We start from the raw sequence: 26,565 nt of genomic DNA, 5'->3' as shown, positions 1-26,565 counted from the left end.
GCCATCTTGGAATTTAAGTATACTCAGTGTGCGAGTATTCACACATCAGTGATATTGTTGTCTTCTTGACAAGCCTTATTGTTCTCTTCAGTTTAGAGTGCACAATAAAGAGAGGGTACATTGCTCTTTATATTTGTTATGTAACTTAACCCCTTAAGGACCGGGCATTTCAGACAAAAACTTCCCTAAAAGACCAGAGCATTTTTAGCATTTTTGCCATCACTACATTTAAACAGAAATAGGTAAATATAAAAAGGCTCTATCAAAACTATATATATATTTTTTTAGTAGACAACCCAAAGTATTGATCTAGGCCCATTTTGGTATATTTCATGCCACCATATAAAACATTTTTAGGTTTCTCACTGAAATTATTTACAAACAGCTTGTGCAATTATGGCACAAATGGTTGTAAATGCTTCTCTGGGATCCCCTTTGTTCAGAAATAGCAGACATATATGCTTTGGCATTGCTTTTTGGTAATTAGGACGCTAAATGCCGCTGCGCATCACACTTGTATTATGCCCAGCAGTGAAGGGGTTAATTAGGTAGCTTGTAGGGTTCGCTTTAGTGTAGAGACCAGCCTCCCACCTTACACATCCCACCCCCTGATCCCTCCCTGACCCCCCTCAAACAGTCCTATTCCCTCCCCCACCTTACAATTGTCACCGTCATCTTAAGTACTGGCAGAAAGTCTGCCAGTATATAAAAAAAAAAAAAAAAAAAACCTCCCTGATCCCCCCCAAAAAATTCTCTAACTCTCCCCTCTTTACCTATTTGCCACCATCTTAGGTACTGGCAGCTGTCTGCCAGTACCAAGTTTGCTGCAAATGTCGCTATTTTTTAAAAAAATATATAACACCATTTTTTTTCTGTAGTGTAGCTGCCCCCCTCAATACCCTACCACCCTCCCAAATCCCTTTATGGCGACGATCCCACTGTGGATCCCCATCATTGCCCCTACCTCCCTCCTTCCCCCTTTATTTTTTTTTATTATTTTAGTGTGGCTGAGCGGTCCCGTTCCACTCCCGCCCTCCTCCAGCGATGTGCCGCCCACCCACCTATCTCATTGTGCTACCACCCACCAATGATCGGCACCACCGCTGTGCGATGCAGAGAGGGCCACAGAGTACATCGCTGGTCCTTAAGGGCATAACGACCAGCATCATACAGGGTACGAAGCTGGTCATTAAGGGGTTAAAAACGGTGTAAAAACCTGTGAATATGTAAAGCTTATGTTTTCTGTTGTGTAAAATAACCCAAAGTAAAAAGAGGGAATAATAATTTACTACGCTAGAAAAGATACAGCAAATAAAACCGGCAGATTAGGGAAATTTTCCCTCTATTTCCCAAATACAAGATATATAAACAAATCAAAAATAGTGTATTCTAGGATACACTAAATGCAGTGCTGCGGCGCTCTGTAAAGAGCTTAATAAAGAGCTGCCGAAACGCGTTGCTCTTTTATTTGTCCCTGATCGGCTTCCGTAGCCACAAAGATTGTGTCTAAGACTACACACCTGAGTTCTGAAACTGAACAATCCAAGCTGCTACAAAGTAGCGATATCCTTCTGAAAGACTGTCTGCATGGTAACGGCTTTCTACGTCTCCTGTTTGGATACTTTTATGGCGTGAAGCCACAAAGATTTCATAAAAGATCCTCACCAACTGCATTTGAGGTCAACACGCTACACGGTAGCAGTACATTCCTAGGATATCTGTTTCATGCTGAGCAACCTATATGAGGACACAAGACACCATCCCGGTGTAAGTAAGCATTAATACCTTTAAAATTGCAATTTATACTTGGTGACAAGGATTTCCTGTCTCATTGCAGGAATCCCGGATTCTCTGTGCAGCGTTTTACGAAATCAGCTGCTCTAAATAAGCCTCTTGGTTTATATTTTCAGCAAGGAACTGCTTTGAGCTTATTTGTCCACAAAAGACTTTTATATATGGTTTTATATGAGTGTTTGTACATTGTTTTTAGAATATATGATTGTATTTTGCATTTTGTGCGCATAGCCGTATACTGCTCTTATTAAGCTCTTTACAGAGTGCCGCAGCACTGAATTTAGTGTATCCTAGAATACACTATTTTTGATTTGTTTATATATTCTAAAATAACCCAAAGTGCAAGGTACAGCAGTCAAAAGGCAGTAACACATCACTAATCTGTGAAAGCACACTGCATCTATAACAAGATGCAACAATACGTGAGTTACAAGATGGCCGCGCCCAGTATAAAGATGCAGAGCTTCACCAACGGCTTCTGTAATTATTTAAAGTAAGAGACTGGCTTTAAGGAGAGCTTCAGGGGGAAAAACTCAAAAATTGTAAGTAGTAATCATGTTACAGAAGTTGTAACTAACAGTTTAAATGTCCCTTTACATTCATAATATTAAACAATGTGTATTTTTGTATTAAGCACTGTATTTTGACATGCAGAAACTACATTTAATAATCACTTTAATAAATTGTCTGACAACACAATTCCATTATCTTGAAAAAGTAGCATTGTAGCCAAATTACTGTTTGTCTGCTGTAATCATTACAGTCAGTTTGCTTATGAGCAGCCATTCTTTATTTCACATGATAACACAAAGGTCTAATTTTTAGTAGTTTTTATTGGGGTTATAATAAATAATTATAGACATGAGCAGTTTCTCAGGTATACAGGCCAACATTAAACAAATGACAATAAACAAGTAACCTTGCTTGAAATAAACAAATAAATATATGCAACATTATAATACACAACTATAAAAAAGCCTGGACCTAAGAGTAGAAAAGCCCTTGCTATGAACTTAAAAAGTAAGCAAAAGCTCATTCTCCTTTATTCTCATTAATTAGTACAGTCTAATTAATGGGCAACATAAGGATGAAAGCAATAAAGTTATATTGCTAAGGGTCCTATAAAGGGATCTAATAGGAGAGCATGTACTATGATCAATCTTAAAGGGGTTTAAGCAAGGATAGCAGTTGCATATCATTAAGGGGCTTCCCAGTTATAATAATAAGGACTAGGAGTGAGAGTCAGGAGTACCTTCTTGTATTATTAAACTGTTTTTGACTCATTGTTGCCAATACTAAAATAGGTTATAAGCTTCTCCCCTTAAGATATAGTAAAGTTATTAATGGGTCCCCCCATAAGTTAAAAAGGATTCTATTTGCCCCACTGCCTTGGTCGCAGGCAGCTTGGCTAAAATGTTATTAAAAACTATTCTGAATTAATTGGGAGGGTATAGAGGAAGAGCTAAAAGCAACACATAGAAATTTCATGTGTGTTAGTATTTGTGTAATATAATTAGACGTTTTAATTTTACAGATATTCTTAACCATTAAACAAGCGCTGCAACTTAGAGCCATAACATTTATCACCCCAGAGCCTTGTATAACCGTTTGACTTACAGTATAGAATACTAGAACACTCTAAAAGTTATAAGGAAACAAAGTCTATAATGTAAAATACAAACCAAAGAAAATATAAAGCAAGATAAATCGCTGAGGTTAAAGGAGGGAGTCGCAAGTTGTATATCTGTAAAAGTTCTCATCTCTAGCCCAACTCTCAGATCAAAAATGGTGCTGTGTTTTGGGGAAATAAAATTTGTAGAGTAATTACAAAGAGTTTTCTTCTTTCTTCTAATATGATATCAGAATTACCCTTCTTCGATGATTGGTCATCGACACCAGGCAGTCAAGAGTTCATTCCACCACCATTCATATTTTCCTGCCCTAGCCAAGATGGAGGAAGCATCTATGAAAATATAGGGTTGCAGCACCCCTGGGGTTAAATAATGAACCAGTGCTTCAGAATCAATGTAGCTTAGGAACCTGTAGCTACCGCTCAGGCAAAGACTGCTGTCGCTGCCTTGAAAGAGCTAACTACTGCTAGACTTCCTAGCTGGGTAATTAGCAGCCTGTGCATCCAGCCATGCCTCCTGCTCCTTGGTGGATAGGTGTCCATCTGTTATCTCCATCATCCCCTCTAGTTCTATAGGTTCACAAGCACACTTCACTTCACCAAATCCTGCTCACTCTTAGACACAAGAGTCTTATCGTCCATCTTGAGATCGCATACGGTGTCCCATTCTTTTCTCAAAAAGCAACCCATGAGGTGCAAGAAGTGTTTCTCTAGCAAACGGGTCACTGCATATAGTATATGACTGTATCATTTGTGAATGTAACTAAACTATTTACTCCTTTATAGATCAGTATGTAATATTACAACACATCTTGACTGCTCTACCCAGACTTACCGGTGGGGGTGATTGGGCGAAGGCCACAATCACTCTTGCACCCCGCTGAGGTCTAACCGTTCTAGTATACAGAACTGAGAATAAAGTCTCCAACTTAGATCATGTAGTTCAGCAAGTTGAATTCTGTAGAAATCTAAATAAATTTCTAGTTGATTGTGCCTCAAACTACAGATAAACAGCAGATTTATCTGCATATAAAGATCGGTCTCAAAGTAAGTCAGCCATCTTAGCCTCTGCCTGGAAGCATGCCTCCAAAGATTTTTCGTTTAATAGCTAGTCTTAAAAATAATTTATTTATTTTTTTTAAAAAGGAGTGACTGCACAACACCAAAATACACGAGTTGTCAAGCTCATGAAATTAGTACCTGCTGGTAAACTGTCATTACTTGCTGCTGGGGGAGGAAGTGGAATTTCTGTTGGTTTCTGATGAAATGATGAATCTGATTTGGTACCTTCTTCATTGTCTTCAATATCATCGTCATCATAATCTCCTACCAACAAGCTCAAGCTTGATGTTTTAGCAGTAGTCTGTTTTTTTGATGATTTGTCTTCTTTATCAAAGAACCCTGAAGGTAGCCTGAAACAGTGAAAGTTGTAAAAATAAGTAAATCTAATAAAATGCAGATACAACAATTCCATATACATTTATATACATTCACATTATTGTATCATTATATGACTGCATTAATTATTGTAATTTTGTAATTGAGATATACTAGGGTTTTATGGGAAGCAGAGGCAAAAACGTTTAAAGAATACATATAAAGAGTGCAGAAAATATATTAAAAGGTCAGATTACGCAGCAATATTTGCACAAGAGCACGCTTCCATAGGCTCCAATGGGAGCCTCGTACTGATGTCGTCAGAGACGGCATCAGAACCTAAGCGCAGCGAAGGGGGTAAGTAGCGCATCGATTGTAGCAACTATAAATATGTATATGATTTTTTAATATATATAGCCAAAAACAAGAAGGGGTATATGCACTCTCACCAGCTACCATCAACTGCCAGTGTGCTCTGTGGGGAAATTCATCAGCAAAATTGAAAAAACATAATTTATGCTTACCTGATAAATTCCTTTCTTCTGTTGTGTGATCAGTCCACGGGTCATCATTACTTCTGGGATATAACTCCTCCCCAACAGGAAATGCAAGAGGATTCACCCAGCAGAGCTGCACATAGCTCCTCCCCTCTACGTCAGTCCCAGTCATTCGACCAAGAAACAACGAGAAAGGAGTAACCAAGGGTGAAGTGGTGACTGGAGTATAATTTAAAAGATATTTACCTGCCTTAAAACAGGGCGGGCCGTGGACTGATCACACAACAGAAGAAAGGAATTTATCAGGTAAGCATAAATTATGTTTTCTTCTGTTATGTGTGATCAGTCCACGGGTCATCATTACTTCTGGGATACCAATACCAAAGCAAAAGTACACGGATGACGGGAGGGATAGGCAGGCTCATTATACAGAAGGAACCACTGCCTGAAGAACCTTTCTCCCAAAAATAGCCTCCGAAGAAGCAAAAGTGTCAAATTTATAAAATTTGGAAAAAGTATGAAGCGAAGACCAAGTTGCAGCCTTGCAAATCTGTTCAACAGAGGCCTCATTCTTAAAGGCCCAAGTGGAAGCCACAGCTCTAGTGGAGTGAGCTGTAATTCTTTCAGGAGGCTGCTGTCCAGCAGTCTCATAGGCTAAACGTATTATGCTACGAAGCCAAAAAGAGAGAGAGGTAGCAGAAGCTTTTTGACCTCTCCTCTGTCCAGAGTAAACGACAAACAAGGAAGAAGTTTGGCGAAAATCTTTAGTTGCCTGCAAGTAGAACTTGAGGGCACGAACTACATCCAGATTGTGTAAAAGACGTTCCTTCTTTGAAGAAGGATTTGGACACAAGGATGGGACAACAATCTCTTGATTGATGTTCCTGTTAGTGACTACCTTAGGTAAGAACCCAGGTTTAGTACGCAGAACTACCTTGTCTGAGTGAAAAATCAGATAAGGGGAATCACAATGTAAGGCTGATAACTCAGAGACTCTTCGAGCCGAGGAAATAGCCATTAAAAACAGAACTTTCCAAGATAACATTTTTATATCAATGGAATGAAGGGGTTCAAACGGAACACCCTGTAAAACGTTAAGAACTAAGTTTAAACTCCATGGTGGAGCAACGGCTTTAAACACAGGCTTGATCCTAGCTAAAGCCTGACAAAAGGACTGGACGTCTGGATTTTCTGACAGACGTCTGTGTAACAAGATGGACAGAGCTGAAATCTGTCCCTTTAATGAACTAGCTGATAAACCCTTTTCTAAACCTTCTTGTAGAAAAGACAATATCCTAGCGATCCTAACCTTACTCCAGGAGTAACCTTTGGATTCGCACCAGTATAGGTATTTCCGCCATATTTTATGGTAAATCCTTCTGGTAACAGGCTTCCTAGCCTGAATCAGGGTATCAATAACCGACTCAGAAAAACCACGTTTTGATAAAATCAAGCGTTCAATTTCCAAGCAGTCAGCTTCAGAGAAGTTAGATTTTGATGTTTGAATGGACCCTGTATCAGAAGGTCCTGTCTTAGAGGTAGAGACCAAGGCGGACAGGATGACATGTCCACTAGATCTGCATACCAAGTCCTGCGTGGCCAAGCAGGTGCTATTAGAATTACTGATGCTCTCTCCTGTTTGATTTTGGCAATCAATCGAGGAAGCAGCGGGAAGGGTGGAAACACATAAGCCATCCTGAAGTTCCAAGGTGCTGTCAAAGCATCTATCAGAACTGCTCCCGGATCCCTGGATCTGGACCCGTAGCGAGGAAGTTTGGCGTTCTGGCGAGACGCCATGAGGTCTATCTCTGGTTTGCCCCAACGTCGAAGTATTTGGGCAAAGACCTCCGGATGAAGTTCCCACTCCCCCGGATGAAGAGTCTGGCGACTCAAGAAATCCGCCTCCCAGTTCTCCACTCCCGGGATGTGGATTGCTGACAGGTGGCAAGAGTGAGACTCTGCCCAGCGAATTATCTTTGATACTTCCATCATTGCTAGGGAGCTTCTTGTCCCTCCCTGATGGTTGATGTAAGCTACAGTCGTGATGTTGTCCGACTGAAACCTGATGAACCCCCGAGTTGTTAACTGGGGCCAAGCCAGAAGGGCATTGAGAACTGCTCTCAATTCCAGAATGTTTATTGGAAGGAGACTCTCCTCCTGATTCCATAGTCCCTGAGCCTTCAGAGAATTCCAGACAGCGCCCCAACCTAGTAGGCTGGCGTCTGTTGTTACAATTGTCCAGTCTGGCCTGCTGAATGGCATTCCCCTGGACAGGTGTGGCCGATGAAGCCACCATAGAAGAGAATTTCTGGTCTCTTGATTCAGATTCAGAGTAGGGGACAAATCTGAGTAATCCCCATTCCACTGACTTAGCATGCATAGTTGCAGCGGTCTGAGGTGTAGGCGTGCAAAAGGTACTATGTCCATTGCCGCTACCATTAAGCCGATCACCTCCATGCATTGAGCTACTGACGGGTGTTGAATGGAATGAAGGACGCGGCATGCATTTTGAAGTTTTGTTAACCTGTCTTCTGTCAGGTAAATCTTCATTTCTACAGAATCTATAAGAGTCCCCAAGAATGGAACTCTTGTGAGAGGAAAGAGAGAACTCTTCTTTTCGTTCACTTTCCATCCATGCGACCTTAGAAATGCCAGAACTAACTCTGTATGAGACTTGGCAGTTTGAAAGCTTGAAGCTTGTATTAGAATGTCGTCTAGGTACGGAGCTACCGAAATCCCTCGCGGTCTTAGTACCGCTAGAAGGGCACCCAGAACCTTTGTGAAGATTCTTGGAGCCGTAGCCAATCCGAATGGAAGAGCTACAAACTGGTAGTGCCTGTCTAAGAAGGCAAACCTTAGATACCGGTGATGATCTTTGTGGATCGGTATGTGAAGGTAAGCATCCTTTAAATCCACTGTGGTCATGTACTGACCCTCTTGGATCATGGGTAAAATTGTCCGAATAGTTTCCATTTTGAACGATGGAACTCTTAGGAATTTGTTTAGAGTCTTTAAATCTAAGATTGGCCTGAAAGTTCCCTCTTTTTTGGGAACCACAAACAGGTTTGAGTAGAACCCTTGTCCTTGTTCCGACCACGGAACCGGATGGATCACTCCCATTGTTAACAGATCTTGTACGCAGCGTAGAAACGCTTCTTTCTTTATCTGGTTTGTTGACAACCTTGACAGATGAAATCTCCCTCTTGGGGGAGATAATTTGAAGTCTAGAAGGTATCCCTGAGATATGATCTCTAGTGCCCAGGGATCCTGAACATCTCTTGCCCAGGCCTGGGCGAAGAGAGAGAGTCTGCCCCCTACTAGATCCGGTCCCGGATCGGGGGCTCTCGGTTCATGCTGTCTTTGGGGCAGCAGCAGGTTTCCTGGCCTGCTTGCTTTTGTTCCAGGACTGGTTAGGCTTCCAGCCTTGCCTGTAACGAGCAACAGCTCCTTCCTGTTTTGGTGCAGTGGAGGTTGATGCTGCTCCTGTTTTGAAATTCCGAAAGGGACGAAAATTAGACTGTCTAGCCTTAGCTTTGGCCTTGTCTTGAGGTAGGGCGTGGCCCTTACCTCCCGTAATGTCAGCGATAATTTCTTTCAAACCGGGCCCGAATAAGGACTGCCCCTTGAAAGGTATATTAAGTAATTTGGACTTAGAAGTAACATCAGCTGACCAGGATTTTAGCCACAGTGCCCTGCGTGCCTGTATGGCGAATCCTGAGTTCTTAGCCGTAAGTTTGGTTAAATGTACTACGGCCTCCGAAATGAAAGAATTAGCTAGTCTAAGGACTCTAAGCCTGTCCGTAATGTCGTCTAGCGTAGAGGAACTAAGGTTCTCTTCAAGCGACTCAATCCAAAATGCTGCCGCAGCCGTAATCGGCGCGATACATGCAAGGGGTTGTAATATAAAACCTTGTTGAACAAACATTTTCTTAAGGTAACCCTCTAATTTTTTATCCATTGGATCTGAGAAAGCACAGCTATCCTCCACCGGGATAGTGGTACGCTTAGCTAAAGTAGAAACTGCTCCCTCCACCTTGGGGACCGTTTGCCATAAGTCCCGAGTGGTGGCGTCTATTGGAAACATCTTTCTAAATATTGGAGGGGGTGAGAACGGCACACCGGGTCTATCCCACTCCTTAGTAACAATTTCAGTTAGTCTCTTAGGTATAGGAAAAACGTCAGTACTCGCCGGTACCCGCAAAGTATTTATCCAACCTACACAGTTTCTCTGGTATTGCAACAGTGTTACAATCGTTGAGAGCTGCTAAGACCTCCCCTAGTAGTACACGGAGGTTCTCCAATTTAAATTTAAAATTTGAAATATCTGAGTCCAATCTGTTTGGATCAGAACCGTCACCCACAGAATGAAGCTCTCCGTCCTCATGCTCTGCGAGCTGTGACGCAGTATCAGACATGGCCCTAGCATTGTCAGCGCACTCTGTTCTCACCCCAGAGTGATCACGCTTGCCTCTTAGTTCAGGTAATTTAGACAAAACTTCAGTCATAACAGTAGCCATATCTTGTAATGTTATCTGTAATGGCCGCCCAGATGTACTAGGCGCCAAAATATCACGCACCTCCCGGGCGGGAGATGCAGGTACTGTCGCGTGAGGCGAGTTAGTCGGCATAACTCTCCCCTCGCTGTTTGGTGAAATTTGTTCACATTGTACAGATTGACTTTTATTTAAAGTAGCATCAATACAGTTAGTACATAAATTTCTATTGGGCTCCACCTTGGCATTGGAACAAATGACACAGATATCTTCCTCTGAGTCAGACATGTTTAACACACTAGCAAAAAACTTACAACTTGGTTATAATCTTTTTTAGCAAAAAACGTACTGTGCCTCAAAGAGGTACTAACGATTAAATGACAGTTGAAATAATGAACTGAAAAACAGTTATTGCATCAAATTTTAAAACAACACAACTTTTAGCAAAGGTTTGTTCCCATTAGTAAAAAACAACACTAATTAAATTTGTACATAAGAAAACAAAACAACGTTTTTTATACACAGTCACTATAAGAATTCTCACAGCTCTGCTGAGAGAATTTACCTCCCTTCAAAGAAGTTTGAAGACCCCTGAGATCTGTCAGAGATGAACCGGATCATGCAGGACATATAAAAGTAGCTGACTGGAATTTTTTGATGCGTAGCAAAGAGCGCCAAAAACGGCCCCTCCCTCTCCCACACAGCAGTGAAGAGAAACGAAACTGTCACAATTAAAGCAAAAAACTGCCAAGTGGAAAATAATGCCCAAACATTTATTCACACAGTACCTCAGCAATGTAAACGATTCTACATTCCAGCAAAAACGTTTAACATGAGAATAGTTATTAAAAGGATTAGTGACCTTAACACAGTAGTTCCGGTGAAATACCATCCCCAGAATACTGAAGTGTATACATACATGTCATTTTAACGGTATGGCAGGCTTTTCTCATCAATTCCATTCAGAAAATAAAAACTGCCACATACCTCAATGCAGATTCATCTGCCCGCTGTCCCCTGATCTGAAGCCTTTACCTCCCTCAGATGGTCGAGAACAGCAATATGATCTTAACGACTCCGGTTAAAATCATAGTAAAAAATCTCTGTCAGATTCTTCCTCAAACTCTGCCAGAGAAGTAATAACACGCTCCGGTGCTATTTTAAAATAACAAACTTTTGATTGAAGTCATAAAAACTAAGTATAATCACCATAGTCCTCTCACACATCCTATCTAGTCGTTGGGTGCAAGAGAATGACTGGGACTGACGTAGAGGGGAGGAGCTATGTGCAGCTCTGCTGGGTGAATCCTCTTGCATTTCCTGTTGGGGAGGAGTTATATCCCAGAAGTAATGATGACCCGTGGACTGATCACACATAACAGAAGAAAAGCACTCACTGGTCTTCAGATAACAAATCCAAATAAAATTTATTAGTGACGTTTCTGGACAAATAGCGTCCCTTCCTCTGACCAACAGAAACTGCAAACAAACAAACTAATAAAGGCCTGTTAAACCCTCCCCTAAAGAGGCCACCAATGAATGGAGGCCGTGTGCAAACATATCAGGACTGTACCAATAGACAGAAAATGTGATATAAAAGCAAACATATATAGTGTCAAATATCTAAATCGTGTATCAAGTGTATATCATATATGAATAAATGATTGAGCAAACAAAGCGTACAAAAACTACATATGTGTCCCTCATTTATAGTCCTTAAAACCATCCCTGGCAAAGTGGGAGCCCACATATGGAACATTCCAAATCCGGAAATCACACGCCCCCATGGGAGTTAATCATCCAAATCTAAACAGATACTCGACCTGTGCGATCAAAATCCTAGATCATCCACCAAAAGAAAGTGCAAACAAACAAAACAAATAAACCCCTGGTCACCAGTGCAAACGCGTCTCTATCAAAGAAAAAACCCATGTCCACACCAGCACAATAAGACATTTCTACCTGTCAGAGCCGATCGCAGTGAAACTCAGCCACACCCACCGTAGTCCCATTGGTTGGGGACCGCAAATCAACAAACCACTGATAGGCTCACCACAGCGATGGGTGTGCGCCAGTAAACCAACAATACCCATCGCACTCCCAGATAATCTCATCACATTGTTAAAACGCATCAGACCCAAAGTCATCAACAATATTAGTCAGCGTTGTATATTATGCAGCGTTGTATATTATCTCACAAGTTATTTGCGGGCGCCACAGACATACATATTACTATCACCTTAATATAGTTAGATCATAAAAATGCCAAGTTCATTATGTCAACAATTCCCATTATGAAAACAAAAATAAAGATAGAATAACCGCTATTTACATATTGGTATCATAGGATATTTTTTACTTTTCAGAGCCGATCGTAGTAACACTCAGCCACACCTACCGTTGTCTGATTGGTCACGGATCACAATTCAACAAACCACTGATAGGCTCATTACAGCGATGTGTGAGCAGTAGTAAACAAACAATACACATCTTACTCCCAAAACATTTCATCAAATTGTTAACATACATCAGACCTCAGAATCACTACAGCGATGTGTGAGCAATATTACTCCCAGATTAATTCATCAAATAGTTAGAACGCATCAGACCTCAGAATCACCAAACCTATTATCAAAAATATAAACAGCACTGTGTATCATCTCACAAGCTGCTGCAGGCGCCACAGACCTACATATCACTATATATAGTGTCATAAAATCATAAAATGCCTAATTTATTATGTCTACAATTCCCAGTGTGAAAACAAAAACTGAAAACCAAAATTAACCGCTATTTTGCGAACGCATAACATACACCAAACGGACCAGAGATAGTTTAGCAGGTCAATACATACAACTAAACAAATCCTGCACCAATCATCAGGGCCACAAGCGCCCACGGTGCTCTTCACTGACCAATCACAACACTTCCTTTCAACACCGCTTCTGCACTGAACATATAGGACATGATGTCCATCATGACTAGATCAAACATATCTCTCATCTCCAAATCCAGAGGATCAAAAGAATACTGTCTCTAATTACCGCACCAGTTCATACTAACCAAAATATATATAAAATAATCCAAATATAAAATAATCATAAATAATTTAAGGAATCATTTAAGGCAGAAAAACACTATCCCATATTCAAAGCATTAATAATAATAATAATCATTCATTGTGCTTACCCTAAAATCCAAAATAAATATCTCCCTATTTTAAATATACTCATGTTCCCACCAATGGGGCTCAACCACCGCCAGGCGAAGATAGAATCAGGACAAGATATCAAACTAGCTAGTGCTTAAATAGTGATGTGTGCACATAAAAAAACAATATACATATACAATCATATAAAATGACCCCAAGGTAGGGCCAATATTAAAAACAATTGGTCCTATACATAAATCAAGTATAATATAAATTCCAATGATAGTACAACTATTCTGTAGACAAACAATCCAAGACAAGGTCAACGCTAGAAATATAAGCTGGAGAAAGAAGCTAAGTGAGAAATACAATCATATTAACAACCTAATCCGAGAAAAGGTGATAAGAAGAAAGAAAAAAGAAAGAAAAGAAGAAGAAAGAAGAAAGAAAAGAGGAAAAGAGGGGAAAAAAGGGGAAAAAAAAGGGGGAGATAGAAGAAAAAAGGATATAAAAAGAACAAAAAAAGAAAAAAACAGACCAATCCAGAGAAGAACAAACGGAAAAGGAAGGGAAGATACAAAAGATGAATGGTATCACGTACTCTCATCAAGGTAAGGACCATGAACTCTCATGTTAGGCCAATCCTAGGTCATCATATATTCCTCATAGGAAAGACTGCCAGCCTGATTGCATATTCAGTCCTCTAGGAGCTAGAGTTCCAAGTTCATGGATCCATCTCGCTTCTTTCTGAAGAAGAATCTTTGCTCTGTTGCCCCCTCTGTTTGGAACTGGAACGTGATCGATTATACGGAAACGTAGATCTGTGACAGTATGTTGATTTTCCAAAAAATGTCGTGCTACTGGTTCTGCTTTATTATTCTTCAGGGCAGCTCTGATTGCTGACCGATGGTTCGCCATCCGGGTCCGGGCATCATCAATGGTCTTGCCCACATAGAATAATCCACATGGACAGTTCAAAAGGTAGATGTGTGTAGTTGTACAGGTCAAAAAGTATTTGATATTGTATCTTTTCCGCCTCTCCGGATGTTGGAACGTGTTGCCTGCATGCATACTGTTACAGGTCACGCAACCCAAACATTTGAAGCAACCATTTTTCCGTTTTAACCAAGACTGTTTTTCGGTGGGTGAGTGGTAATCTGCTTTCATCAGATGGCCCTTTAAGCTCTTCCCTCTCCTGTATGCCAGTCGTGGAGCATTCCAATGTGTAAATGACAATGACACATCGGCTTGAATCAATCTCCATTCTTCCTTAATGGCCTTCGCTAGGAGATGTTGGTCCGGGGTATAGGTCGTAACAAAAGTGAGTTGTGACATCTTCTCCGTTGTATACGTCTTGTCCTCTGGTTCTCCATTCACTACTTGGTTACACATGTGAGAGTATACAAAACCAATGGAACATTAGGGACCACCTTATTTAGGAAAAAAACTGATCGTAATTTTATACTACATGCTGACAGTTGCCATCAACCATCATTAATTCGTAACATCCCTAAAGCCCAATTTCAGAGGGTGATCCGTAACAATACGGATACAATAAAGTGTGACACACAGCTGAATGAGATGATTGACAGATTTGCTCAACGGGGTTATAAAAAGCCATTTCTACGCTCAATGTGTAACCAAGTAGTGAATGGAGAACCAGAGGACAAGACGTATACAATGGAGAAGATGTCACAACTCACTTTTGTTACGACCTATACCCCGGACCAACATCTCCTAGCGAAGGCCATTAAGGAAGAATGGAGATTGATTCAAGCCGATGTGTCATTGTCATTTACACATTGGAATGCTCCATGACTGGCATACAGGAGAGGGAAGAGCTTAAAGGACCATCTGATGAAAGCAGATTACCACTCACCCACTGAAAAACAGTCTTGGTTAAAACGGAAAAAACATAATTTATGCTTACCTGATAAATTCCTTTCTTCTGTAGTGTGATCAGTCCACGGGTCATCATTACTTCTGGGATATTACTCCTCCCCAACAGGAAGTGCAAGAGGATTCACCCAGCAGAGCTGCATATAGCTCCTCCCCTCTACGTCACTCCCAGTCATTCGACCAAGGACCAACAAGAAAGGAGAAGCCAAGGGTGTAGTGGTGACTGGAGTATAACTTAAAAAATATTTACCTGCCTTAAAAACAGGGCGGGCCGTGGACTGATCACACTACAGAAGAAAGGAATTTATCAGGTAAGCATAAATTATGTTTTCTTCTGTTAAGTGTGATCAGTCCACGGGTCATCATTACTTCTGGGATACCAATACCAAAGCAAAAGTACACGGATGACGGGAGGGATAGGCAGGCTCTTTATACAGAAGGAACCACTGCCTGAAGAACCTTTCTCCCAAAAATAGCCTCCGAGAAAGCAAAAGTGTCAAATTTGTAAAATTTGGAAAAAGTATGAAGCGAAGACCAAGTTGCAGCCTTGCAAATCTGCTCAACAGAGGCCTCATTCTTGAAGGCCCAAGTGGAAGCCACAGCTCTAGTAGAATGAGCTGTAATTCTTTCAGGAGGCTGCTGTCCAGCAGTCTCATAAGCTAAACGAATTATGCTACGAAGCCAAAAAAAAAGAGAGGTAGCAGAAGCCTTTTGACCTCTCCTCTGACCAGAGTAAACGACAAACAGAGAAGACGTTTGTCGAAATTCCTTAGTTGCCTGTAAGTAAAATTTTAGAGCACGGACTACGTCCAGGTTGTGCAGTAGACGTTCCTTCTTCGAAGAAGGATTTGGGCACAAAGAAGGAACAACAATCTCTTGATTGATATTCCTGTTAGTGACTACCTTAGGTAAGAACCCAGGTTTAGTACGCAGAACTACCTTATCCGAATGAAAAATCAAATAAGGAGAATCACAATGTAAGGCTGATAATTCAGAGACTCTTCGAGCCGAGGAAATAGCCATTAAAAATAGAACTTTCCAAGATAACAACTTTATATCAATGGAATGAAGGGGTTCAAACGGAACGCCCTGTAAAACATTAAGAACAAGGTTTAAACTCCATGGTGGAGCAACAGTTTTAAACACAGGCTTAATCCTGGCCAAAGCCTGACAAAAAGCCTGGACGTCAGGAACTTCTGACAGACGTTTGTGTAACAGAATGGACAGAGCTGAGATCTGTCCCTTTAAAGAACTAGCAGATAAACCCTTTTCTAAACCTTCTTGTAGAAAAGACAATATCCTAGGAATCCTAACCTTACTCCAAGAGTAACCTTTGGATTCACACCAATATAGGTATTTACGCCATATCTTATGGTAAATCCTTCTGGTAACAGGCTTCCTAGCCTGTATTAAGGTATCAATAACTGACTCAGAAAACCCACGTCTTGATAAAATCAAGCGTTCAATTTCCAAGCAGTCAGCTTCAGAGAAGTTAGATTTTGATGTTTGAAAGGACCCTGTATCAGAAGGTCCTGTTTCAGAGGTAGAGACCAAGGTGGACAGGATGACATGTCCACTAGGTCTGCATACCAAGTCCTGCGTGGCCATGCAGGTGCTATTAGAATCACTGATGCTCTCTCCTGTTTGATTCTGGCAATCAATCGAGGAAGCATCGGGAAGGGTGGAAACACGTAAGCCATCCTGAAATCCCAAGGTGCTGTCAGGGCATCTATCAGGACTGCTCCTGGATCCCTGGATCTGGACCCGTAACGAGGAAGCTTGGCGTTCTGTCGAGACGCCATGAGATCTATCTCTGGTTTGCCCCAACGTCGAAGTATTTGGGCAAAGACCTCCGGATGAAGTTCCCACTCCCCCGGATGAAAAGTCTGACGACTTAAGAAATCCGCCTCCCAGTTCTCCACTCCCGGGATGTGGATTGCTGACAGGTGGCAAGAGTGAGACTCTGCCCAGCGAATTATCTTTGATACTTCCATCATTGCTAGGGAGCTTCTTGTCCCTCCCTGATGGTTGATGTAAGCTACAGTCGTGATGTTGTCCGACTGAAACCTGATGAACCCCCGAGTTGTCAACTGGGGCCAAGCCAGGAGTGCATTGAGAACTGCTCTCAATTCCAGAATGTTTATTGGCAGGAGACTCTCCTCCTGACTCCATTGTCCCTGAGCCTTCAGAGAATTCCAGACGGCACCCCAACCTAGAAGGCTGGCGTCTGTTGTTACAATTGTCCAGTCTGGTCTGCTGAATGGCATCCCCCTGGACAGATGTGGCCGAGAAAGCCACCATAGAAGAGAATTTCTGGTCTCTTGATCCAGATTCAGAGAAGGGGACAAGTCTGAGTAATCCCCATTCCACTGACTTAGCATGCACAGTTGCAGTGGTCTGAGGTGTAAGCGTGCAAAGGGTACTATGTCCATTGCCGCTACCATTAAGCCGATTACCTCCATGCATTGAGCCACTGACGGGTGTTGAATGGAATGAAGGGTGCGGCAAGCACTTTGAAGTCTTGTTAGCCTGTCCTCTGTCAGGTAAATCTTCATTTCTACAGAATCTATAAGAGTCCCCAGGAAGGGAACTCTTGGGAGTGGAACGAGTGAACTTTTCTTTTCGTTCACCTTCCATCCATGTGACCTTAGAAATGCCAGTACTAACTCTGTATGAAACTTGGCAGTTTGAAAGCTTGAAGCTTGTATCAGAATGTCGTCTAGGTATGGAGCTACCGAGATTCCCCGCGGTCTTAGTACCGCCAGAAGAGCACCCAGAACCTTTGTGAAGATTCTTGGAGCTGTGGCCAATCCGAATGGAAGAGCCACAAACTGGTAATGCCTGTCTAGGAAGGCAAACCTTAGGTACCGGTAATGATCTTTGTGAATCGGTATGTGAAGGTAAGCATCTTTTAAATCTACAGTGGTCATGTACTGACCCTCTTGGATCATAGGTAAAATTGTCCGAATAGTCTCCATCTTGAACGATGGAACTCTTAGGAATTTGTTTAGGATCTTTAAGTCCAGGATTGGTCTGAAAGTTCCCTCTTTTTTGGGAACCACAAACAGATTTGAGTAAAACCCTTGTCCCTGTTCCGACCGTGGAACTGGATGGATTACTCCCATTAACAAGAGCTCTTGTACGCAGCGTAGAAACGCCTCTTTCTTTGTCTGGATTGTTGACAACCTTGACAGATGAAATCTCTCTCTTGGAGGAGAGTATTTAAAGTCCAGAAGGTATCCCTGAGATATTATCTCTAGCGCCCAGGGATCCTGGACATCTCTTGCCCAAGCCTGGGCGAAGAGAGAAAGTCTGCCCCCCACTAGATCCGATCCCGGATCGGGGGCCCTCAATTCATGCTGTTTTAGGGGCAGCAGCAGGTTTCCTGGCCTGCTTGCCCTTGTTCCAAGACTGGTTAGGTCTCCAGTTTTGTCTGTAGCGAGCAACAGATCCTTCTTGCTTTGGGGCAGAGGAAGTTGATGCTGCTCCTGCTTTGAAATTCCGAAAGGAACGAAAATTAGACTGTTTGGCCTTAGGTTTGGCCCTGTCTTGAGGCAGGGCGTGGCCTTTACCTCCTGTAATGTCAGCGATAATTTCTTTCAAACCAGGCCCAAATAAGGACTGCCCTTTAAAAGCTATATTAAGCAATTTAGACTTAGAAGTAACATCAGCTGACCAGGATTTTAGCCACAGCGCCCTGCGTGCCTGAATGGCGAATCCTGAATTCTTAGCCGTAAGTTTAGTTAAATGTACTACGGCCTCCGAAATGAATGAATTAGCTAGTTTAAGGACTCTAAGCCTGTCCGTAATGTCGTCCAGAGTAGCTGAACTAATGTTCTCTTCCAGAGACTCAATCCAGAATGCCGCTGCAGCCGTGACCGGCGCAATGCATGCAAGGGGTTGCAATATAAAACCTTGTTGAACAAACATTTTCTTAAGGTAACCCTCCAATTTTTTATCCATTGGATCTGAAAAAGCACAGCTATCCTCCACCGGGATAGTGGTACGCTTAGCTAAAGTAGAAACTGCTCCCTCCACCTTAGGGACCGTTTGCCATAAGTCCCGTGTGGTGGCGTCTATTGGAAACATTTTTCTAAATATCGGAGGGGGTGAGAACGGCACACCGGGTCTATCCCACTCCTTAGTAACAATTTCAGTAAGTCTCTTAGGTATAGGAAAAACATCAGTACTCGCCGGTACCGCAAAATATTTATCCAACCTACACATTTTCTCTGGTATTGCAACTGTGTTACAATCATTCAGAGCCGCTAACACCTCCCCTAGTAATACACGGAGGTTTTCCAGCTTAAATTTAAAATTTGAAATATCTGAATCCAGTCTGTTTGGATCAGAACCGTCACCCACAGAATGAAGTTCTCCGTCCTCATGTTCTGCCACCTGTGACGCAGTGTCTGACATGGCCCTAATATTATCAGCGCACTCTGTTCTCACCCCAGAGTGATCACGCTTGCCTCTTAGTTCTGGTAATTTAGCCAAAACTTCAGTCATAACAGTGGCCATATCTTGTAAAGTTATCTGTAATGGCCGCCCAGCTGTACTGGGCGCCACCATATCGCGCACCTCCCGAGCGGGAGATGCAGGTACTGACACGTGAGGCGAGTTAGTCGGCATAACTCTCCCCTCGTTGTTTGGTGAAATTTGTTCAATTTGTACAGATTGACTTTTATTTAAAGTAGCATCAATACAGTTAGTACATAAATTTCTATTGGGCTCCACTTTGGCATTGCAACAAATGACACAGGTATCTTCCTCTGAATCAGACATGTTTAACACACTAGCAAATAAACTTGCAACTTGGAATACAATTCTATTAGAATATTATTAAAAACGTACTGTGCCTTTAAGAAGCACAGAAGATTTATGACAGTTGAAAATTAATAAATTGAAACAGTTATAGCCTCAATCCTTGTAAACAACACAACTTTAGCAAAGGTTTGATCCCATTAGCAAAAGACAACTAATTCTGAAAGCAGAAAAAAATTACAGAATAAACGTTTTTTATCTCAGTCAACTATAATCTCACAGCTCTGCTGAGAGAAATTACCTCCCTCAAAACAAGTTTTGAAGACCCCTGAGTTCTGTAGAGATGAACCGGATCATGCAGGAAATACAATGAGCTGCTGACTGAAATTTCTGATGCGTAGCAAAAGCGCCAAAAAACGGCCCCTCCCCCTCACACACAGCAGTGAGAGAGAACAGAAACTGTCAGAAAAAAGATCAAGCAACTGCCAAGTGGAAAAATAGTGCCCAAACATTTATTCACTCAGTACCTCAGCAAATGAAAACGATTTTACATTCCAGCAAAAACGTTAAACATAATTTCTTAGTTATTAAAAAGTTTTATGTACTTCTTACAGTGTAATTCCAGTGAAGTACCATTCCCCAGAATACTGAAGTGTAAAGTATACATACATGACATTATATCGGTATGGCAGGATTTTCTCATCAATTCCATTGTCAGAAAATAAAAGCTGCTACATACCTCTATGCAGATTCATCTGCCCGCTGTCCCCTGATCTGAAGTTTACCTCTCCTCAGATGGCCGAGAAACAGCAATATGATCTTAACTACTCCGGCTAAAATCATAGTAAAACTCTGGTAGATTCTTCTTCAAACTCTGCCAGAGAGGTAATAACACACTCCGGTGCTATTTTAAAATAACAAACTTTTGATTGAAGATATAAAACTAAATAAAATCACCATAGTCCTCTCACACATCCTATCTAGTCGTTGGGTGCAAGAGAATGACTGGGAGTGACGTAGAGGGGAGGAGCTATATGCAGCTCTGCTGGGTGAATCCTCTTGCACTTCCTGTTGGGGAGGAGTAATATCCCAGAAGTAATGATGACCCGTGGACTGATCACACTTAACAGAAGAAATGGTTGCTTCAAATGTTTGGGTTGCGTGACCTGTAACAGTATGCATGCAGGCAACACGTTCCAACATCCGGAGAGGCGGAAAAGATACAATATCAAATACTTTTTGACCTGTACAACTACACACATCATCTACCTTTTGAACTGTCCATGTGGATTATTCTATGTGGGCAAGACCATTGATGATGCCCGGACCCGGATGGCGAACCATCGGTCAGCCATCAGAGCTGCCCTGAAGAATAATAAAGCAGAACAACCAGTAGCACAACATTTTTTGGAAAATCAACATACTGTCACAGATCTACGTTTCCGTATAATCGATCACGTTCCAGTTCCAAACAGAGGGGGCAACAGAGCAAAGATTCTTCTTCAGAAAGAAGCGAGATGGATCCATGAACTTGGAACTCTAGCTCCTAGAGGACTGAATATGCAATCAGGCTGGCAGTCTTTCCTATGAGGAATATATGATGACCTAGGATTGGCCTAACATGAGAGTTCATGGTCCTTACCTTGATGAGAGTACGTGATACCATTCATCTTTTTTATCTTCCCTTCCTTTTCTTTTCCGTTTGTTCTTCTCTGGATTGGTCTGTTTTTCTTTTTCTTTCTTTGTTCTTTTTATATCCTTTTTTCTTCTATCTCCCCCTTTTTTCCCCTCTTTTCCTCTTTTCTTTCTTCTTTCTTCTTCTTTTTTCTTTTTTTTTTTCTTTTTTCTTTTCTCTTTTTTCTTTCGTCTTATCTTTTCTCGGATTAGGTTGTTAATATGATTGTATTTCTCACTTAGCTTCTTTCTCCAGCTTATATTTCTAGCGTTGACCTTGTCTTGGATTGTTTGTCTACAGAATAGTTGTACTATCATTGGAATTTATATTATACTTGATTTATGTATAGGACCAATTGTTTTTAATATTGGCCCTACCTTGGGGTCATTTTATATGATTGTATATGTATATTGTTTTTTTATGTGCACACATCACTATTTAAGCACTAGCTAGTTTGATATCTTGTCCTGATTCTATCTTCGCCTGGCGGTGGTTGAGCCCCATTGGTGGGAACATGAGTATATTTAAAATAGGGAGATATTTATTTTGGATTTTAGGGTAAGCACAATGAATGATTATTATTATTATTATTATTATTATTATTATTATTATTATTATTAATGCTTTGAATATGGGATAGTGTTTTTCTGCCTTAAATGATTCCTTAAATTATTTATGATTATTTTATATTTGGATTATTTTATATATATTTTGGTTAGTATGAACTGGTGCGGTAATTAGAGACAGTATTCTTTTGATCCTCTGGATTTGGAGATGAGAGTTATGTTTGATCTAGTCATGATGGACATCATGTCCTATATGCTCAGTGCAGACGCGGTGTTGAAAGGAAGTGTTGTGATTGGTCAGTGAAGAGCACCGTGGGCGCTTGTGGCCCTGATGATTGGTGCGGGATTTGTTTAGTTGTATGTATTGACCTGCTAGACTATCTCTGGTCCGTTTGGTGTATGTTATGCGATCGCAAAATAGCGGTTAATTTTGGTTTTCAGTTTTTGTTTTTGTTTTCACACTGGGAATTGTAGACATAATAAATTAGGCATTTTATGATTTTATGACACTATCGGTGATAGTGATATGTAGGTCTGTGGCGCCTGCAGCAGCTTGTGAGATGATACACAGTGCTGTTTATATTTTTGATAATAGGTTTGATGATTCTGAGGTCTGATGCGTTCTAACTATTTGATGAATTAATCTGGGAGTAATATTGCTCACACATCGCTGTAGTGATTCTGAGGTCTGATGTATGTTAACAATTTGATGAAATGTTTTGGGAGTAAGATGTGTATTGTTTGTTTACTACTGCTCACACATCGCTGTAATGAGCCTATCAGTGGTTTGTTGAATTGTGATCCGTGACCAATCAGACAACGGTAGGTGTGGCTGAGTGTTACTATGATCGGCTCTGAAAAGTAAAAAATATCCTATGATATCAATATGTAAATAGCGGTTATTCTATCTTTATTTTTGTTTTCATAATGGGAATTGTTGACATAATGAACTTGGCATTTTTATGATCTAACTATATTAAGGTGATAGTAATATGTATGTCTGTGGCGCCCGCAAATAACTTGTGAGATAATATACAACGCTGCATAATATACAACGCTGACTAATATTGTTGATGACTTTGGGTCTGATGCGTTTTAACAATGTGATGAGATTATCTGGGAGTGCGATGGGTATTGTTGGTTTACTGGCGCACACCCATCGCTGTGGTGAGCCTATCAGTGGTTTGTTGATTTGCGGTCCCCAACCAATGGGACTACGGTGGGTGTGGCTGAGTTTCACTGCGATCGGCTCTGACAGGTAGAAATGTCTTATTGTGCTGGTGTGGACATGGGTTTTTTCTTTGATAGAGACGCGTTTGCACTGGTGACCAGGGGTTTATTTGTTTTGTTTGTTTGCACTTTCTTTTGGTGGATGATCTAGGATTTTGATCGCACAGGTCGAGTATCTGTTTAGATTTGGATGATTAACTCCCATGGGGGCGTGTGATTTCCGGATTTGGAATGTTCCATATGTGGGCTCCCACTTTGCCAGGGATGGTTTTAAAGGACTATAAATGAGGGACACATATGTAGTTTTTGTACGCTTTGTTTGCTCAATCATTTATTCATATATGATATACACTTGATACACGATTTAGATATTTGACACTATATATGTTTGCTTTTATATCACATTTTCTGTCTATTGGTACAGTCCTGATATGTTTGCACACGGCCTCCATTCATTGGTGGCTTCTTTAGGGGAGGGTTTAACAGGCCTTTATTAGTTTGTTCGTTTGCAGTTTCTGTTGGTCAGAGGAAGGGACGCTATTTGTCCAGAAACGTCACTAATAAATTTTATTTGGATTTGTTATCTGAAGACCAGTGAGTGCTTTTTTCAATTTTGCTGAGATTATATATATATATATATATATATATATATATATATATATATATATATATATATATATATATATATATATATATATATATATAGCCTGTAGCCCAGCACTCCAACCAGGTGGAGTAGCCACGACCTGGGTGCAATCCTTGGAAATAATTGTAGATATTCGATTTGTAGAAGGGCACTCTCAGGGTTTATTTGGAAGATAAATGCATTCTTTATTGAGTAAAGACACTAATACATGGTCGACGTTGACAAGTATAATCTGTAAGACAGATAGAGAAAAAGACACTAAAAACACAGATCTATGGAGACAAAATAAAGAGTGAAAAAACAACAACCTATCTAACCACCACCAATAGCAATAAAAACTGACTAAACAGCCAGAAGAGGGAATCATCAATAATCCAACAAAGGATAACCAGAGAACAAACACAGAAACAAAACAGCCAAACCAGTAGGGGGCACAAAATAAGATCACCAAAGCATCAGGAAGATGACAACAAAACAATGAAACCAGCCTCATAGGAAACATAACCTCAAATGTGCAGCTAGGCAATATATCAAGATGTATAAAAGACAATGTACACATAAATTGGCCACAGATGTATAGCCCTCAAACATGATAAAAAATTAATTTAGTGTATACAAAAAAACAGAAACACTGACAAATATTCGACCCAGCAGAACATGGTTGCAAAGAATGAGGGATTAACACAACATAAACAAACCTCATGCTCTAAACGTACCCCACATGGTAAGAATAACGAGACTATGATAGTGCAATAAATATATATGGTCACCAAGTCAATACCATGAAACGAAATACTATAACTAATAACTACAAATCTCAATATGTGCTATTAATGCAGTTACACAAGAAAAAGAACTACTGGGAACCGGGACCCGCCTGGCCAAATACCGCAAACAGAGACAGGAGTGTATATGCAATATCAGAGGAAATAAGTGGCAGACCGTCAAATTAACACTACATACACTAGTGTAACACATAGCAGCTACGTGGGACAACATATGCAGTGGTCATATGCGGTATAGAAAGCAACCGAGTCACAATAAGCAGAATCACAGCATATATACAAATAAAATAGAACTTTAAATACCTTAAAACTGCCTAGTAGCAGGGATTTCAGATCGGAAAAGGCGAGTAACGATTGACACAGAAGCACAACTTAAATAGAGGTGGCCTTACTATTAACTGATACATGATAGGATAAGCTCAGCCAACGCCTAGCGTTGTTATGGGGATCACACAGCTGTGTGTAGTAAACAATGTAAGAAATGCCATACGTCAGTCAGTGCTTGGAACCAATACAAAAACAAAAGCCCAACATGCGTGATTGAAGCGCACTTAATAATCCATCATGCTCTACTAAATCAGAAAACAGACATAATGTAAGGGTGCTGCGTATACCAAGTCGCCACTTTCAACGGCACATATTAAAAAGATAGTTAGATAGAGGGGCAGTAACTTAGTAATGCACAAAGCCAACTCCGAAACATACAGTCAAATGTAAAAGACACTTTGACAATATGACCAAAACCTCAAGTGTACACGTCAGATCCAGATCAAGCAACACTGTCGATTACAAATACCAGCACATCAGATGTTACCACGATGTGTTATGCCAACAAGTCATGATAGACCTAGAGCGGACAGTGTGCGGCAGTCAATATAAACACCACAGCGATACTCACAACCTGTGCTATAGGGATCGCTCAAACGCGCATACACTGGGAAGTAAAATAGCATAAAACCACCGCAGTGTTGCGAGACACATAAGCCCAAATAGAAAGCGACCAAACATAAAACGACAAACATATATACACACAACTAAGATGGCCAGTGATCTCACCCCAGCATAGGGGAAGGCTATACCAAAGAATGTAAATAAGGTAGCCCCAAGTAGTGCGCAGTATTGCAAAATTGTAACCACAGATTAGGCACTATCTAGCCAAAATTAGACAAAATGTACCGGTAAGCCTGTAAGCTGTAATAAAGCAACGATCTAAACAAGGTGGCAAGAGCGTGTCACAATCCGGGAGGAACACAGATAAGAACAAGGGGAATTATAGACCCCGACAGACCAGAACAATAAAAACCCAATGGTGAAATAACCCATATACAACCAAAAAGAATATAGGAGCCATTAGGCACTGATAACTATTCATAACACTAGCCCAGACTGTGGTGGAGTATAACCACACCCACATGTGGGTAGACCTTCCAAGCAGCAGGGATAGGTACAACCAAAAATGTCCTACATACACATAAAGAGGATGGCCAGATAATGAGTCAGAGAAATAGATGAAGAAATGTGGGACACTCAAAGAATAAAATTGAAAAAAAAAAAAATACAAAACAGAACAAAAACAATAATGTGCACAAACAATAAACAAGAAGAACAAGATAAAACAGAAAAAAAGCCAAAAACAAGGAAAAAAAAAAAACAACAATATTCACAGGATCAAAAAAATACAGAAAAGTCCAAATGAGCATTAAGCCCATGGGGACTCAGGGTGTTTAATCGATAAATCCATTTGGATTCACATTTCAACAGTTCTTGGTTGCGATCACCACCCCTCCTCAAGGGTACTACTGTGTCTATCAACATGGCACGGAGGGAGGCAATAGGGTGTTTCAGTTCCAAAAAATGCCTAGGCACAGGTTGGTCAGCTTGGTCATCCTTGAAAGCAGCTCTTATGGCACTTTTGTGGTTGGCCAGTCTCTCCCTGAAGGTAGTGCTGGTCTTTCCGATGTAATAGAGGCCACACGGACAAGATAAAAAGTACACAACATATTGAGAAGTGCAAGTGAGCCTGTGCCTAATGGTGTACATTTTGGTGGAACCCGGGTG

At 41.0% G+C, this 26,565-nt stretch overlaps 1 protein-coding gene across 1 annotated transcript in view; it reads right to left on the bottom strand.

Annotated features, from left to right (window-relative positions):
* Positions 1-26,565, bottom strand: part of ZNF830 (zinc finger protein 830) — a 126,529-nt gene that overhangs the window by 76,346 nt on the left and 23,618 nt on the right. The window contains exon 5 of the mRNA XM_053714594.1: positions 4,625-4,836. Coding sequence (XP_053570569.1) covers positions 4,625-4,836 — 212 coding nt within the window. The remainder of the gene's footprint in view (positions 1-4,624; positions 4,837-26,565) is intronic.

Source organism: Bombina bombina, chromosome 5 (genome assembly GCF_027579735.1).
Source record: "Bombina bombina isolate aBomBom1 chromosome 5, aBomBom1.pri, whole genome shotgun sequence".
In the NCBI taxonomy this organism is placed as follows: Eukaryota; Metazoa; Chordata; class Amphibia; order Anura; family Bombinatoridae; genus Bombina; species Bombina bombina.
Note: the sequence above shows the minus strand (reverse complement) of the source record. Positions and strands in the feature narration are given on the sequence as shown.